This window comes from Bos javanicus, chromosome 5 (assembly GCF_032452875.1).
Source record: "Bos javanicus breed banteng chromosome 5, ARS-OSU_banteng_1.0, whole genome shotgun sequence".
Lineage (NCBI taxonomy): Eukaryota > Metazoa > Chordata > Mammalia > Artiodactyla > Bovidae > Bos > Bos javanicus.
The window spans coordinates 97,870,187-97,885,841 of NC_083872.1; the positions used below are offsets into that span (position 1 = coordinate 97,870,187).

The 15,655-nt window shown below is 42.5% G+C and overlaps 1 protein-coding gene across 3 annotated transcripts in view; it reads right to left on the minus strand.

The window, feature by feature from the left end:
- The window catches only part of BORCS5 (BLOC-1 related complex subunit 5), a 97,637-nt gene that overhangs the window by 17,711 nt on the left and 64,271 nt on the right, over positions 1-15,655 (minus strand). For 2 of the 3 annotated variants that reach the window (XM_061417820.1, XM_061417819.1), the window contains exon 3: positions 12,408-12,565. In XM_061417820.1, the coding sequence (XP_061273804.1) occupies positions 12,408-12,565 (158 nt within the window). Of the gene's footprint in view, positions 1-4,911; positions 5,009-12,407; positions 12,566-15,655 lie in introns of all 3 variants that reach the window. The other variant, XM_061417821.1, reaches the window with a different exon arrangement.

A 15,655-nucleotide genomic window follows, 5' to 3' on the forward strand; every position in this document is an offset into this window, starting at 1 on the left:
TGCTATGAAACCATGGAAAGAATACTAGAAAGGAATATGGGATCAGGGAAAGAGAGCATTAAGTGTGATTAAGGAGAGGAGTTGGGGAGTAAAAAGCCTTTGGATAAAGAAGTAAAGACAGGGACTTCCCTGGTGATCCAGTAGTCAAGACTTCATTTTCCAATGCAGGGGGTGTGGGTTCAATCCCTGGTTGGGGAGTTAAGATTCCATTGCCTAGTGGTCAAAAAACCACAATATAAGACAGAAGCAATAGTGTAACAAATACAGACTTTAAAATAGTCCATATTAAAAAAAAAAAAAATCTTAAAAAAAAAAAAGAAACAGAAAAAGACAGTAGAAAAAGCAAAGGCTCTGGAGTCTTCCATGTGGGTTTCAGATTCGGATTTGAGTGTCCGGCTCCACCATTTAACAACCACATGCCCTTAAATGTTTGCCTTTCAGGTCTCTGAACCCTGGTTTGTATCTGTCAGAAGTCTATGACAAGGTACATCGAATGCCTGCCCTAGACCCGGCGCAGGGTAAACACGTAAAAGACACTACAGTGGTCTTACCATTACGATTCTTACTCCCACATTAGGAGAAGGGCCGAAGGAGCCCTGCTAATAGACGGAAGTGGGTGGATGTGAAGACAATCTGGCAGGCACACAGTATAACCTGGACTCTCCTTCCCAGTGTCCAAGATTATAGGGAAATAAAAGTAAGTTTGTATGACCTAAGCAACACATTCACTATTTTAAAACCTGAGCTAAGGCAACCAACCAGTGTAAAACTGGGTTAATAATGTGCTCTATCATCCCCTCACTTATGCAAATTGGACATGAATATAACCCTTTCTCTGACTTAGAGAACAGACTTTGGAGGCAGTGTGCAGGTAAATATTTTACACCTAACATCCTCTATGCTATGCTTGGGGAAAGAACCAGAGATACCCAAGATGAGACAGTGATGATGCTGATGATAAAGTTTATACTAACATAATCATCCGGTTGACCTCAAGTGACACCAGAGTCTGTGCTCTTAATCACTGTGCCAAGTGACCTCTCCTGACATGCGAGCACCTGGCACAGAGTCCGGAGGCCCATGTCATTGACACCTCAACCCCCCTACACAGACTCATGCAGGGAACACTTCCTCGGCACGAGGGGAGAAATGAGGCAGAGACCCCTTGTCCGGGCAGAGCAGGAGTGTTTTTAGACAGGCTGTTGGCATATCCGGAGGGGGATGGAGATGCACCGGGCAGAGATGGGAGCAGAGTCCAGCAGAAGGGAGCAGACAGAGGGCATAGAGCGAGAATGGAGACCAGAGGAACACCCGAAGCGAGTGGATTGTGTGGCACACAAGTGTGGCAATTACAAGACGGAAAGGCAGGTATGTGGTGCAGGGAGTCTTGGTCTCAGCAAGGGTGAAGGAGAAAATGGCTGATAAAAGACTGAAATAATGCCATTTGCAGCAACACAGATGGACCTGGAGGTTACCAAACTAAGTGATTCAATATACACACTACAATATATAAAATAGATACTGTATAGCACTAGGGACTAGACTCAATATTTTGTAATAACCTATTAGGGAAAAGAATCGGAAACAGAATATATATGTATGTATAACTGAATCACTTGGCTGTACACTTGAAATTACTACAACATTGTTATCAACTATATTTTGATAAAAAAATTAAAAAAAAAGAAAACAGCTGAGGTGTACTAGGATGCTTCCCTGATAGCTCAGTTGGTAAAGAATCCACCTGCAATGCAGGAGACCTGGGTTTGTTCCCTGGGTTGGGAAGATCCCCTGGAGAAGGGGAAGGCTATCTAATCCAGTATTCTGGCCTAGAGAATTCCACAGACTGTATAGTCCATGGGGCTGCAAAGAGTCGGACTCGACTAAACGACTTTCACTTTCACTTTGGGCTATGATGCGGGAATAAATCCCTACTAAATGCTATTTTAATTATGCCACTAACGCTCATTCTTCTACAGTAACATCCTGTAAGAACTCCATTGGTGGTCTTACTGCATTTTAAAGAAATGACTTTTACTCACTAAAAGAATCCTTTCATTTACACAGCTCCTTAGATTCCTGCAGAAAGCTTGCATCTTCACTGTCCCATTTGCTCTGGAATGCAAGTTGGCTGTCGCCTTAATTTTCTGCAAGAGCAGCTCTAGCAATGGTTGGATACGTCCCTGGACAAGTGTCAAGCTCTCTACTCATGTGCAGAATGAGCCCTGGGGAGTGAGGCCAGGATGGCATCTAAAATCTCATTATACCGGGATTACCCCGGTGGTCCAGTGGTTAAGACTCTGCGCTCCCACTACAGGGCACATGGGTTCGATCCCTGGTCAGGGAACTAAGATCCCATGTGCCACATGGCGAGGCCGAAAGAAAATAAAATGATGGAGCATTTTAAAAAATAAATTAAAAAATATAAAAATCTCACAATACCAAAATACAGTCTGTCAACAAGAGCAGAAAAAAGTTAACTGTTGTCTCAAGCTCTAGGGATACTTCCTCAAGAAAACCTTTGGGAATCCTTAAGATCTGAAAGAATGAGAGATTTTTTAAAAGGAGTTTGGCTCTGGAAGTGTCCTCCCAAGAAACAATAGAGACAGCAAACGAGTAGGTACTGTGACTGTCATTGGTCGGAACACTTGTGATAACTTTTAGGTGTAGACAGTTGTGAGGAAGAGCCCTCCTGGCTTGCTTTGTACTAGCCAAGAGGTCACTATATCAATGGTTCTTTTCTAATAAGACCTTCTGGGCCTACCCTACCTAAAATTTACACCCCACTGACATTTCAAATCCTTTTTCTTGCTTTCTATTTTGATTCTTGGCATTTTTCTTACATGTGATATGTAAAACTACTTTTTTCATCTTGTTTATTATCTGTTTCCTCAATGGAACGTTAAGGTCTATGAGGAAGGGAGTCTGTCTCTTTTGTTCAGCAATACATCCTTACCACCTGGAGCAGAGCCTGGCCCAGAGCTGAATGAGTTCAGAAACGAAGCGAACATGGAGAGGTACATGCATAGAACATTCTGAAAAGCATATTCTTATCTCAGTGAGTGAAAAAGCAGCAGCCAAGGAGACAGAACCCTAATAAGGCTCATATAAAAGAGAAAAAGAGAAGAGAATTACTCCAAGTTGGGGGAAAAAAAATGTGCGTTCAAGATAGAGATTCATTAAAAAGGAAAACAAAACGAACCAGGCTAAAAGCAAATACTGGTCATCTCATCACTAAAGTTAGCAACCATGGCTAACTGTCATATTTGCCTCTAATCTTTTGAAAAAAGAGATTTAACATATCTGAAATCCTATTAACTACATAATGTGTATTAATTTTTTCCACTTAATGATTTAACTGTTTGCTTAATATCACTTGATTTTCACTGACAGGAGGACCTAAACAAGTGAAATTTACTTGGGACCTTGGGGCCTTGCACCAACCCCTGTGAATCTCAAAGTTAGAATGAAGATGCAGTTTAGAATTATAAGTTCAAAGATGGCACAGAGGGGCTTCCCTGATAGCTCAGTGGTAAAGAATCCACCTACCAATGCAGGAGACACGGGTTCAATCCCTGGTCTGGGAAGATCCCACATGCCACAGAGCAACTAAGCCCATGCACCACAACTATTAAGCATGTGCTCCAGAGCCCAGGAACTGTAGCTACTTAAGCCCGAGCACTCTAGAGCCTGTGATCTGGAACAAGAGAAGCCACTGCACTGAGAAGCCCGCACACTGCAAAGAAGAGTAGCCCCCGCTCACTGCAACTAGAGAAAAGCTCACACAGCAACAAAGACCTAGCACAGTCAAAAATAAATAAAGTTACAAAAAAAAAGACTAGAAAGAAATTAAAAAAAAAAAAACAAGATAATGAGATGTTAAAAATGTAGCCCCAAACCACCCTGGGCACACGACAGACTACATTTCCCAGCCTCCTCTGGAGTTAGCTGTGGCCATGTGACTGAGTTCCAGCCAAAGTGACCTGCAACATTTATAGGTCTGATCTAGGAGAACCCTGCATCTGTGCTACTCCGCTGTTTTCCCCTCCTGCCAACTGGAATGCTATCAGCAATGTGGCCTTTGGATATGGCAGGGCCATAAAACGGGAGGAGCCTTGAATTCCTAACTCAATGGAGGAGTCACCTGCTAATCAGAAACATCCACCCTGAATATGAGCAAAAAATAAACTTCAGCAGCATTTGAGCCATTACACATTCTTGAGTCTATTTATAGCTGCAGTCTAGCCTACATTTACCTAATGCGTGGCTGTGTGCTTAATCGCTCAGTCGTGTCCGTCTCTTTGTGACCCTTTGGACTGTAGCCTTCTAGGCTTGTCTCTCCATGGGATTTTCCAGGCAAGAATACTGGAGTAGGCTGCCACTCCCTCCTCCAGGGGATCTTCCTGACCCAGTGATCGAATTCACATTTCCCGTGTCTCCTGCACTGGCAGGCAGATTCTTTACCCCACTGAGCCATCAGGACATTTACCTAACAGAACCCTCATAACCTTTATTTTCTGTAACAGAATAAGAAAGCTTATCAGTCACTATGACAAATACATTGACACATGTGAAGAATATATTAACTTGTTCATTTAACAAGCATTTATTAAATGTCTACTATGTGCCAGGCATGTGCTGAGCATCGCAGCTACATTCAAATGTATTAACACATTATTGATCGGGAGATTTTTGCAGAAGCTAACACCTGTGGCTGGTGATTTATTTTGCAAGTGAAGACTGAAAGTCTCCAGTCAGTAATGTTTGGGTAACAAAAGACCTATTTATACATCTCTGGACAATAATGTGTTACACTTCCTTATTTTTCTTCATGAAAGAGGCACAGGACAGGACTGTCTTTCCCTGGTCCTACTTCCAATTCCGTTACCATGTGCCGGGAATACTGCTCACCTGCTGGCTTATAGACTGCAGTTCCTCTGGCTTTCCTCACGAGAGAGGTGGCTGAGGGGCCTCCAACATCACCCATCCTCACAGGCTGGAAAACGAGCTGGGGAAGAGAGTGGAGTGGGGCTCTGCGCCTGGCCCGTGAGGCCTGTACTAGGAAAGCTGGCCGAGCCGGCTGTCCGGGGGCACGACTCGGGCAGCTGACCTGGAGGCAAACGGTGCTGCTGCTCACACATGCTTCACATCAGTATCCAGAGCCTGAATGGAGGGGAATCTCAAAGCAGTCTCATAATTGGGTTTTGCTCAGGCCTCGCCAAAACACACAGGCCCACATTTCCAAGAGGCGAATAATAAACTTGATTGGGCCTTTGTCCAGGATTTCTGCCTTTTGGCAGGCCAGCGCTGGTGCAGAGGAAGTGAGGGGCCAGGTCTGAGGAAGTGCTGTACGGCGTCCCTTACAGCCAGATACCCCAGAATGTGCCCAATCCCTTAGCTGGATTTCCTGCCACACAGGGGACCAGCTGTGTTTCTTACTGGAGAGAAAGGCTGCCCAAAGGACAAGAAGGGAGCACAACTCTGTCCCAAGGGCTCAACCTGAAATTCACACCAGGGCAGCCTGTCAGACAGAAAGGAAACCCGGGACGTTCCAGAAATGCCTCGCCCTCAGCCTTTCAGCAAAAAGAAACCCAACATTTCAATGCTCTTGTCAAAATTTATAGCTTTAACCAATGCTGCCAAACCCATTTTATAATGTGAAGTCGAGCAAGCAGTGACCAATGCCAGGGTATGTTTAAAAGCAGCAACAGGAATCTAACAGTGTTGTCATTGGGAGGACATTTGGTTCAAGGTGGCAGGCAAAGGGTAACATCCTCACCTGGCCAGCGCTCACACAAAGCAGGCTTCTTGCTGAAGGGGCTCAGAGTGAATGCTAACACCAATTTAAACACGGATTCTCTGCAAACTGTGAGAAACTCACTTAACCTTGGTCAGCCTCTCCCCCAGCCCCATGGGAGGAAACATGGTACAGGAAGTCAGGTCAAATACTTGGAAAATGGCTCCAGCTGGGTCTCAAACATTACAGTATTGTCGACTGAAAGAAATCCCTGCCCAAGAACAAGAGCTCACTCCTTCCAACACTAGTTGAGAGCCTACAGCACGAAAAAGGAATAAAAACCCAATGATAAGGTTCTGTGGAAGTGGAATGTAAGTACTAAGGTAAAGCAAAAAAAGAGGACGGGAAATCAGATTCATCTTCTATTGTCTTAGTTATTAAGTCGGAGAGAAAGCTTGGACAAACCCCCAATAAACTCAGGGACCCTTAGTTTTCAGTGTGCCATGAAAGGGCTGAATTAGAGAAATTTGAGGGTGTCTTTATAATCCCACGTAATCATGTGGCTTAAGTGTCCATCTGAAAATGCTTCATTTGGATTAATGTTAAGGGAGCATGCTTTCAACACAGATAACGAAACACACAGAGGCTACCAGAATCACTCATGAATTTAGTTTTAAGGCCTTTAAGCAAGCACACAGAAACTGTAACAAAGGTAACCTAGCGGCTTCTAAACCGTGAACACATTCCCTCGCTGACGGCAACGGGCGGGGGCAGAAACGAGATCTAGGTCGGTGACTGTGAGCCGCTCAGTTGTCTCAACTGTGTCTTCCTTGGGCTTCCTTCCAGGTCTTTGCCACTGGCCTCCCTCCCCACGTCCCCGGGCCCTACGGAAAGCCCTTACGTTAGGAGGATGCACGTTCCTTTCTTCCTTAGCTTTCAGTAATCCCGATTTCAGTGGAAGATGTGACCTAAAACTGAAAGTGTCTGCCTGCCAACCTGAGTCCTTAACTAGAAACGATGAGATACCAACAGAAATTACTGGAACAATCAGAGGCGAGACATTCACAGCTTAGAGGCCGAGGACCACTCACGTGCCACATCCAGCTTTGCATTTCTCATGGTCCACACTCCACAGGCACCAGTTTGCTTTTTACAGAGCAGAACAAACAGTTAAATTAACTACAAAAACTCCAGACAGCACATATCTGTGGCATGAAGGAAATCAGGCAGGGCTTGCAGACTAGGTTAAAAATGATGAGTCGTGCCTCTGTGTAGTTCTTTGTGATACTCAGGTTGGTGAAAGTACTTAAGATGAGTCAATATTTAGGCTGCTGCTGGTATCAAGAAAGTTCACACAGGCCAATTCAGAGCATTAAGGTTAGGCTTTTCTCTCTCAGTCATTATTTTCTGTTGTTATTTTTTTTCTATTAGTCATTATTTTTATTCAAAACAATAACAAGAGCTAATACCACAGTGTTTATTATATGGCAGACATGGTCCCATACTTTACACAGAGTAACTCATTTAACCCTTACCGGTCAATGGGGTCGCTAAGAGTCGGACACGACTGAGTGACTTCACTTTCACTTTTCACTTTCATGCATTGGAGAAGGAAATGGCAACCCACTCCAGTGTTCTTGCCTGGAGAATCCCAGGGACGGGGGAGCCTGGTGGGCTGCCGTCTATGGGGTCGCACAGAGTGGGACACGACTGAAGTGACTTAGAGTAGCATAGCATAGACCTTTCTGAGGCAGACTACTATTTTTATCCTCATGTAACAGAAGAGGAAACAGGCTTAGAAGAATCAAGTCGCAGGACTTCCCTGGTGGTCCAGTGGCCAAGATTCCGCACTCGCAATGCAAGGGGAAAACCATCCCTGGTTGGGGAACTAGATCTCATGCACGTGTCAGAGCTGAGAGTTTGCATGTCACAACTAAAGATACCACGTGTCTCAACTAAGAGACATGCCTCAACTGGGCACAGCCAAATCTAAAAATAAGAAGAATCAAGTAACTTGCTCGAGGTCACACAGCTCATTAAAGGCAGTGGCAGGGTCTGAACCTGGGAATGAGGCTCTGGAGTTCGCACTTAGAACCACCACACAGAACTGCTCACAAAATCAAGGCCCGAGTTCTTTCCACCTCCGCTGAGCCCGCAGCAATAACTCCTGGACTCATAACTGTGCTACTACTCAATAGTCACTCTCAACAAATCCTGTCCTTCAGAAAAAATACACAGGCTCCTCAGGTGTGACTGGTCTGTGCCCGGTGCCCTCTTTTTAAAAACCTGCCTAGTTCCCCCTGTTCTTTCAAAACAAATGCCCCCAGGGCTCTTGCTACCTCAGGGGCCTCACTCTCAGAATTCACCTTGTATCCTTTATCCACCACCTCTTCTCTTCTATCTCTTCACCCTCAACCCACTAGCCTAATATACTACCCATAAAAAAAACACCAAAAACCCCAAATCTCATTTGATCTTCATCCACTTTTAATTCCATAGTATCTATTTCTGCATCTGCATAACGAGGGCCTTGGACCAGAAGCTCTCTCAGGTCCTTCCAGTTCTGACATCTGCTTCTTACCAGAGAGATTTCCTGGAACAAGTTTAGTTTCTCCACTGTCCCTCTGAAGCCCCAAGTTAATTGTCTTCTGAGACTCTCAGCTGGTCCCACAGCTGGCAACACTCTCCTTTCTCCATTCATTTTCCAAATCCCAGTTTTCCTAGAAGACGTGACTTTAGCCTCACCCAATCCAGAATATTAGAATCTTGAACTCTCCAAGGCCTTCGGTTGTGAACCACAACTGAGTGCTCCACAGTGATGGCACCAATCTTTCATCTTACTGCTCTGTGTATCTTCGTTCCCTCGCCTAGATGAAGCTCTCAGCGAGCAGGGGCCATATTACGGTTCTCTATCACCCTTAAAGCCCCTCACTCTAGGTCAGTTGACAATAGCTGCTCGGCCATGCTGGCTGGCTGGCTGAGGGTCATCCTGAAGCTACTAGGGAAACTAGTGGTCAATGGACAAGACTCTCTAGTGTGAAGGAAGACACCCCTAGCTTTCACTCCTCTCTGATAAAACAAATTCCTATCAACTTTTTATTCAAGAGCATCATCCAAATTTAGCAATAGGAAAGCCCAGCTAACTTCTTGGTTTTCTTCTATCTGATTCAGCAATGGTTACAGAAACATTTCCCTCTGAGCCAAACGGAAGTGATCCCAAGCACTGCAGCTTTCAGGGCTTCTGGCTGATCCAGGTTCTACTTCCACTAATACACATTCTCCACGGTTATTAAGTTCCTTGACTTTTCCACACATATAGCATTATGTTACTTCCTTACACTTGCAACCCAACTTCCAGGAAACATCTGGAATAATACAAGCGAACTGGTGTTTGATCAAAACGACATCCTCTGCTTTATTCCTTTGGAAGTGACTAATTTCAACCCTGGGGTTTGAAGTGAGTGCACACAGACACGTGTGTTTCAGGAGTTTGCACCAAGAGAGATGACACGTCTCCAATGAAAACCTGCAAACTGTGCTCACCTCTTTGGCCCTAAGAGAGCTAACGAGGCACTGCTCGTACCCGGCCTGCTGTCTCTGCTTGGCAACAATTCTGGCCACTACTGACGGCTCCAAGTGAATTCCAGGGCTCCTCAAACGCAGAATTTTAAACTTAGTTTACTGTCTTTAATGAACGCTCCACAGCACTGGTGCTCAACCCTGGCTACTTGTGAGAATTATCCAGAGCGTGTTCGTGAACACCAAGGCCTGGCTTTCTCCCTTCCCCACCCACCTCCCTTCAAAAGTTTCCATCTAACTGGTTTGGAGTGAAATCAACATGTCACTTAAAAGCATCTCAGCTATACTGCATGAATGAAGGTGATATTTTAAGTATGATAATGGCACTCTGGCTGTGTTTTCAAAAAGGAGTCTTTGTCAATGAAAAAACTGGTTTAAAAAAAAAAATCTCCATTTAGTTAATGGTATTGTACCAATGTGAATGTCCTGGTTTTGTCATTGTGCTAAGGCTTTGTAAGATGCTCGCTTTAGACAAAATAATGAGAGGCATATAAGGGATCCTCTGAATTATGCTTTGAACTGTTCTCTAAGGCTGAAAGTAATTCAAATTAAACAGTTTTTTAAAGGGGTCCTCTATTTTTAAAGATAAATATGCTTAAATATTCATGAATGAAATAATATGCCTGAGATTTCCTGCAAAACAGACCAGCTGGGGAGGTGGAAGGGAGTGAGTGGGGGTGTGGATGAAACAAGGGTCTTCACAAGTTGGTGCCTGTAGCAGCCAGGCAGGGCAGTAGCAGCGAGGACAGGAAAGGCCACAGTATTTGTCCACTTCAGTGTGTGTGTAAAGTTTTCCACCACATTTACTGGAGTGAAAATTCCCAGGTGATTCTAACACTCACTGGGGCCCAAGAAACCACTCTGGAGTTGAAAGTGTGGTATAATGAACTCTGTCTGTCCAGTACTATCACCTACAAAATACTTTGCCCAGATCTTTGACAGTGAGCTAGTCACTTAATCTTTCTGTACCACATTTTCCTAAACCATGAAATGACAGGTATGGAGTAGAGGACCCTATCAAAAAGAAGACAGAAAACAGTAAAATGTTGATTTATTCTAAAATCTGAAAACTAATGACATGGTTAATTTCTAACACAGTCAAAAATGTTAACGTCTTACGTCTACAGAAGCATTTCCCAAAGAAGGCTCTAAAAAACACCACTCCTGGGACTTCCCTGGTGGTCCGGTGGTTAAGAATCTGCCTTCCAACAGAAGAGACTCAGATTCAACCCTTGGTCAAGGTACTAAAATCCCATATCATGCAGGGCAATTGGGCCCACATGCTGCAGTGAGGAGCCTGCATGCCAGAATGAAGATCTGCACGATGCAACTAAGACCCAACGCAACCAAATAAATACTATTGTTGTTTTGAGAGAGAGAGAGAGAGAGAAGTCAGAGGGTATGTGTACTGTGAAGATGCTAAAGATCAACTTTAAAAAAAGACTATTCATATAAGATGCTAACAGATGCTACCCAAGATAAGGGTTCCGAAATCAAATAAGTGTGAAAAGTGCTTATGTTCTTTACTGTAACATTGCTAAGAACTTTTAATAAGATAATATGCATTGGGACTTTCTGAGGATGGTAATAAAATATGCAGGAAGTCTGACCTTCTTTGCATGGAACCAGTTTTACAGAACTTATCTTGGAAAATAATGCTCTAGACTAGTGGTCCCCAAATCCCATGTAATGGAGAATCGAGTTCGTATCATTCAATAAGTTTATTAAAATAATGATTCACAGACCACAGGCTAGGCCTACTGGAGAGGAGAGAAGAATTCAACACTAAAACTAACAAAAAAATCCAAGTGATTCTAATACATAGTCATGTTTGGAACTTCAAGTTATGCCGACCATAATGTAGTAAAATAAGTCTAATATCGAAAAGGCCACATGCATGCTGACCAATAAAAAAGGTCATATTTAATACTTTCCATATAAAAGCCGTTAGTCCATAAGAAAAGCATATATGCACACAACATTCTATGGAGAGTAAATAGTAAAATAATGGAGGCATTGGCACATTTACATCTATTAGTAGAGCTAACGACTACTTCGTCATCTCAAGGATGTAGTACTTCTATGACTAACTGATCATTAATTTGCAGTGATTCTCCACTTTTTCCCTGTGTGTTTCCTCATGTCCATCTTCTCCTGCCAGAGTCAATGACCAGGACTAATTTGTTAAATGCCAGGAAATGCCATTCACATAGGTGGTTTCTCCAAGTTACAGCTCCTTACCTTTTCTTTATATGACATCACTTCAAGGTATCAGAAGAGAAATTCCTTCTTGATTGAAAATTTTTGTAAACATACTTACTTATACCTTGATGCTCCCAGAGCTGTGTGATGCGCTGGCCCAGTCAATGATATATTTAAATGTTTAAAAGAAGTATCCACTTATTGTTATTCATAATTACTTAACATGCGTACCACACACTCTTTCATTTACTAAGTACTTTCACATGAATTATCTTGTGTCTTTCTTCACAAAAACCCTGTGGGTTAAGTAGGCACAATTGTTTTTATCTAACCAATAAGAATCACTGAGCTCTTCCTGCTAACACAGTGAAAAATATAATTGAGGAAGATGTCAGATGCTTTGCTCTCAAAGAACTGATACTCGACTAGAAAACAAAATATAAACTACACACAGGAAAGAGTTGAAGCGTCAGTCAAAGCAAATTAGTATGGCAGGACTTCACACATGCTAACAACAGTTAACACATACTGAGCAATTTAATCTTCACGCAGCCCTTCAGGAAGGTTACTACTATTAGACCCATTTTTCATATGAGGAAACTGAGACCAAGAGAAGGGAGGTAACCTTCCCAAGCAAATAAATGGGGAACCAGGATTCAAACTTCAGATGAGTCTACTCCACAGACCACTCTTTTCCATCACCACATTTTACTGCTGGGAAAGACAACGTTCCCAAAGTCATGGGGACAAATGTTAAGACACTGAAACAGAAAATGACTACTTCCCAAAAGAGTGGGGTCAGTGGTGCTACACCCCAGGAGAAGAGGACTCAGGAGTACAGGGAATCACGAGACTGAGTCAGCCATGCTACTTTCTCGCAATCCATTACCTCTTTGATTCGTTTCACCAAAGCGTTCTGATCAAAAGCAACAGCCTCAGCGCACTGATGGAGGTGGTCCTGATAGCGGAGACAGAGCTGCAGCACTTGCTGAGAATCCAGTTTCTCCAGTTTGGCGTTTGTTGGGGAAGTCTGGCCACTCAACAGCCCTTCAAAGCAGAAAAAAAAGAAAAAAAAAAAAACACAAATGAAATGAAAAATTACTAGTAAACTTGTGAATAAAGTAGTTTAATAACAAGTTCGTGGAAGACAGAGTAAGAGGTTTAAATTTAACCTTGCAACTTTTGTAGCAACTATCATTTATGGAGGGTCTAGTATGAACCAAGCACTTGGCAAAGTGCCTCCTGGGCGTTATTTTTCAGACTTATAATTGCCCAGAAAAGTAAATGACCATTAGCTGCATTTTACAAGTGAGGAACCCAAGATGCAGAGAGGTTAAGTAACTTACCTAAAGTCACACAGTAAGTGGTTTCTACAAGACACAACACCTGACCTTATGGCACTACTTTAAGATATTAAGAATATAAATCCCTTCTTGACCAAAAGAATTGTAAAATGGTTGTCTGAGAAACAGAAGAAAATATATATAAGGAAACTATTAGGAGGAAATACAAACATGAAGACATTTAAAAGCTGAGCAGGATGTCCACTAACATGCCATGAGCCTCATCCTTTACATTTTCTTCCAACATCAGTTTAGCTGGATAACTATTAAATTCCCTTAAATTTGTATAATAGGACATTAGTTTTCAAAGCCTTTCACACAGAATTACCTTACCTTTCTTTAAGGTGTGTAGACCAGGATAATTATTAGCATTTACAAAAGATGAAATATCAGTTAAAGAGCTTAAATGACATGCCAAGGGTCACACAACAAAGTTCTGACCAGAACTCAAGTCCCCTGATTTCTGATCAAGTGCTTCCTTCCAACTCAAAGGTTCACAAACTTTTTGGTGTCAGGACACTTTGATCCTCCCAGAAATTATTGAGGACCCCAAAGCACTTGTGTATGTAATTTAAAGCAATATTCAAAGCTGTTAAAAATTAAAACTGAGCAGAGGGAGGAGAAGGTGAGACAAATCAAGAGTAGCACTGAAACATATGCATTACCGTATGTAAAACAGATAGCCAGTTAGAAGCTGCTGGTGTAACTGAGGGAGCTCAATCTGGTGCTCTGTGACAACCCAGAGGGGTGGGATGGGGTGGGAGAAGAGAGGGAGGGGACATATGTACACCTATGGCTCATTCATGTTGATGTATGGCAGAAACCAACACAACATTGTAAAGCAAATGTCCTCCAATTAAAAAATGAAAAAAAAACCCAGAAAATTCTTGAACACTTATCATTTTTTTAAATAATATTACTCAGCTATTAAAAAGAATGCATTTGAATCAGTTCTAATGAGGTGGATGAAACCGGAGCCTATTATACAGAGTGAAATAAGTCAGAAAGAAAAACACCTACAGCTCAATTCCAGAAAAATAAATGACCCAATCAAAAAATGGGCCAAAGAACTAAATAGACATTTCTCCAAAGAAGACATACAGATGGCTAACAAACACATGAAAAGATGCTCAACATCACTCAGTATCAGAGAAATGCAAATCAAAACCACTATGAGGTACCATTTCATGCCAGTCAGAATGGCTGCGATCCAAAAGTCTATAAGCAATAAATGCTGGAGAGGGTGTGGAGAAAAGGGAACCCTCTTACACTGTTGGTGGGAATGCAAACTAGTACAGCCACTATGGAGAACAGTGTGGAGATTCCTTAAAAAACTGGAAATAGAACTGCCTTATGATCCAGCAATCCCACTGCTGGGCATACACACTGAGGAAACCAGAATTGAAAGAGACACGTGTACCCCAATGTTCATCGCAGCACTGTTTATAATAGCCAGGACATGGAAGCAACCTAGATGTCCATCAGTAGATGAATGGATAGGAAAGCTGTGGTACATATACACAATGGAGTATTACTCAGCCATTAAAAAGAATACATTTGAATCAGTTCTAATGAGGTGGATGAAACTGGAGCCTATTATACAGAGTGAAGTAAACCAGAAAGAAAAACATCAATACAGTATACTAACGCATATATATGGAATTTAGAAAGATGGTAACAATAACCCTGTATACGAAAAGAGCAAAAGAGACACTGATGTATAGAACAGTCTTTTGGACTCTGTGGGAAAGGGAGAGGGTGGGATGATTTGGGAGAATGGCACTGAAATACGTATAATATCATATATGAAACGAGTGGCCAGTCCAGGTTCAAGGCACAACACTGGATGCTTGGGGCTGGTGCACTGGGACGACCTAGAGGGATGGTATGGGGAGGGAGGAGGGAGGAGGGTTCAGGATGGGGAACACATGTATACCTGTGGCAGATTCATTTCGATATATGGCAAAACCAATACAATATTTTAAAGTTAAAAAATAAAATTAAAAAAAAAAGAAAAACACCAATACAGTATATTAATGCATATATATGGAATTTAGAAAGATGGTAACGGTGACCCTATATGTAAGACAGCAAAAGAGACACAGATATAAATGACAGACTTTTGGACTCTGTGGGAGAAGGCGAGGGTGGGATGATTTGAGAGAATAGCACTGAAACATGTATATTACCATATGTGAAACAGATCACCAGTCCAAGTTCTATGCATGAAACAGGGAACTCAAAGTCGGTGCACCGGGACAACCCTGAGGGATGGGATGGGAAGGGAGCTGGGAGGAGGGGTTCAGGATGCGGGACACATGTATACCCATGGCTGATTCATGTCAATGTATGGCAAAAACCACTACAATATTGTAAAGTAATTAGCCTCCAATTAAAATTAATTAATAATAATAATAACCCCATTATGTGTTCATGTAAATAACATATTTTAAAGGATATAACTACTTTTCCAAACAAAGAAGTGAGAAGAGTGGCATTCATTTACATTTTTCTAAGTCTTTTCACTGTCTTGGCTTCATAGCAAACAGCTAGAGTCTCAGACCTGCTTCTGCATTTAACATGTTGCTATTTTACATCATGAAGCCTCTGAAAAACTCTACTGTACACTCCTATAAGAGGATGAGAGTAATTAACAATCATCTAAGTATTACTGTGAAAATAGTTTTGACCTCTGAGAATCCCTACTGGGAGCCTGGGGATCTCGGGGACCCCGTTCCACACCCAGAGCAGTACACTCACACCAGAGCCAATGGCACAGTGCAGATCCGAAATA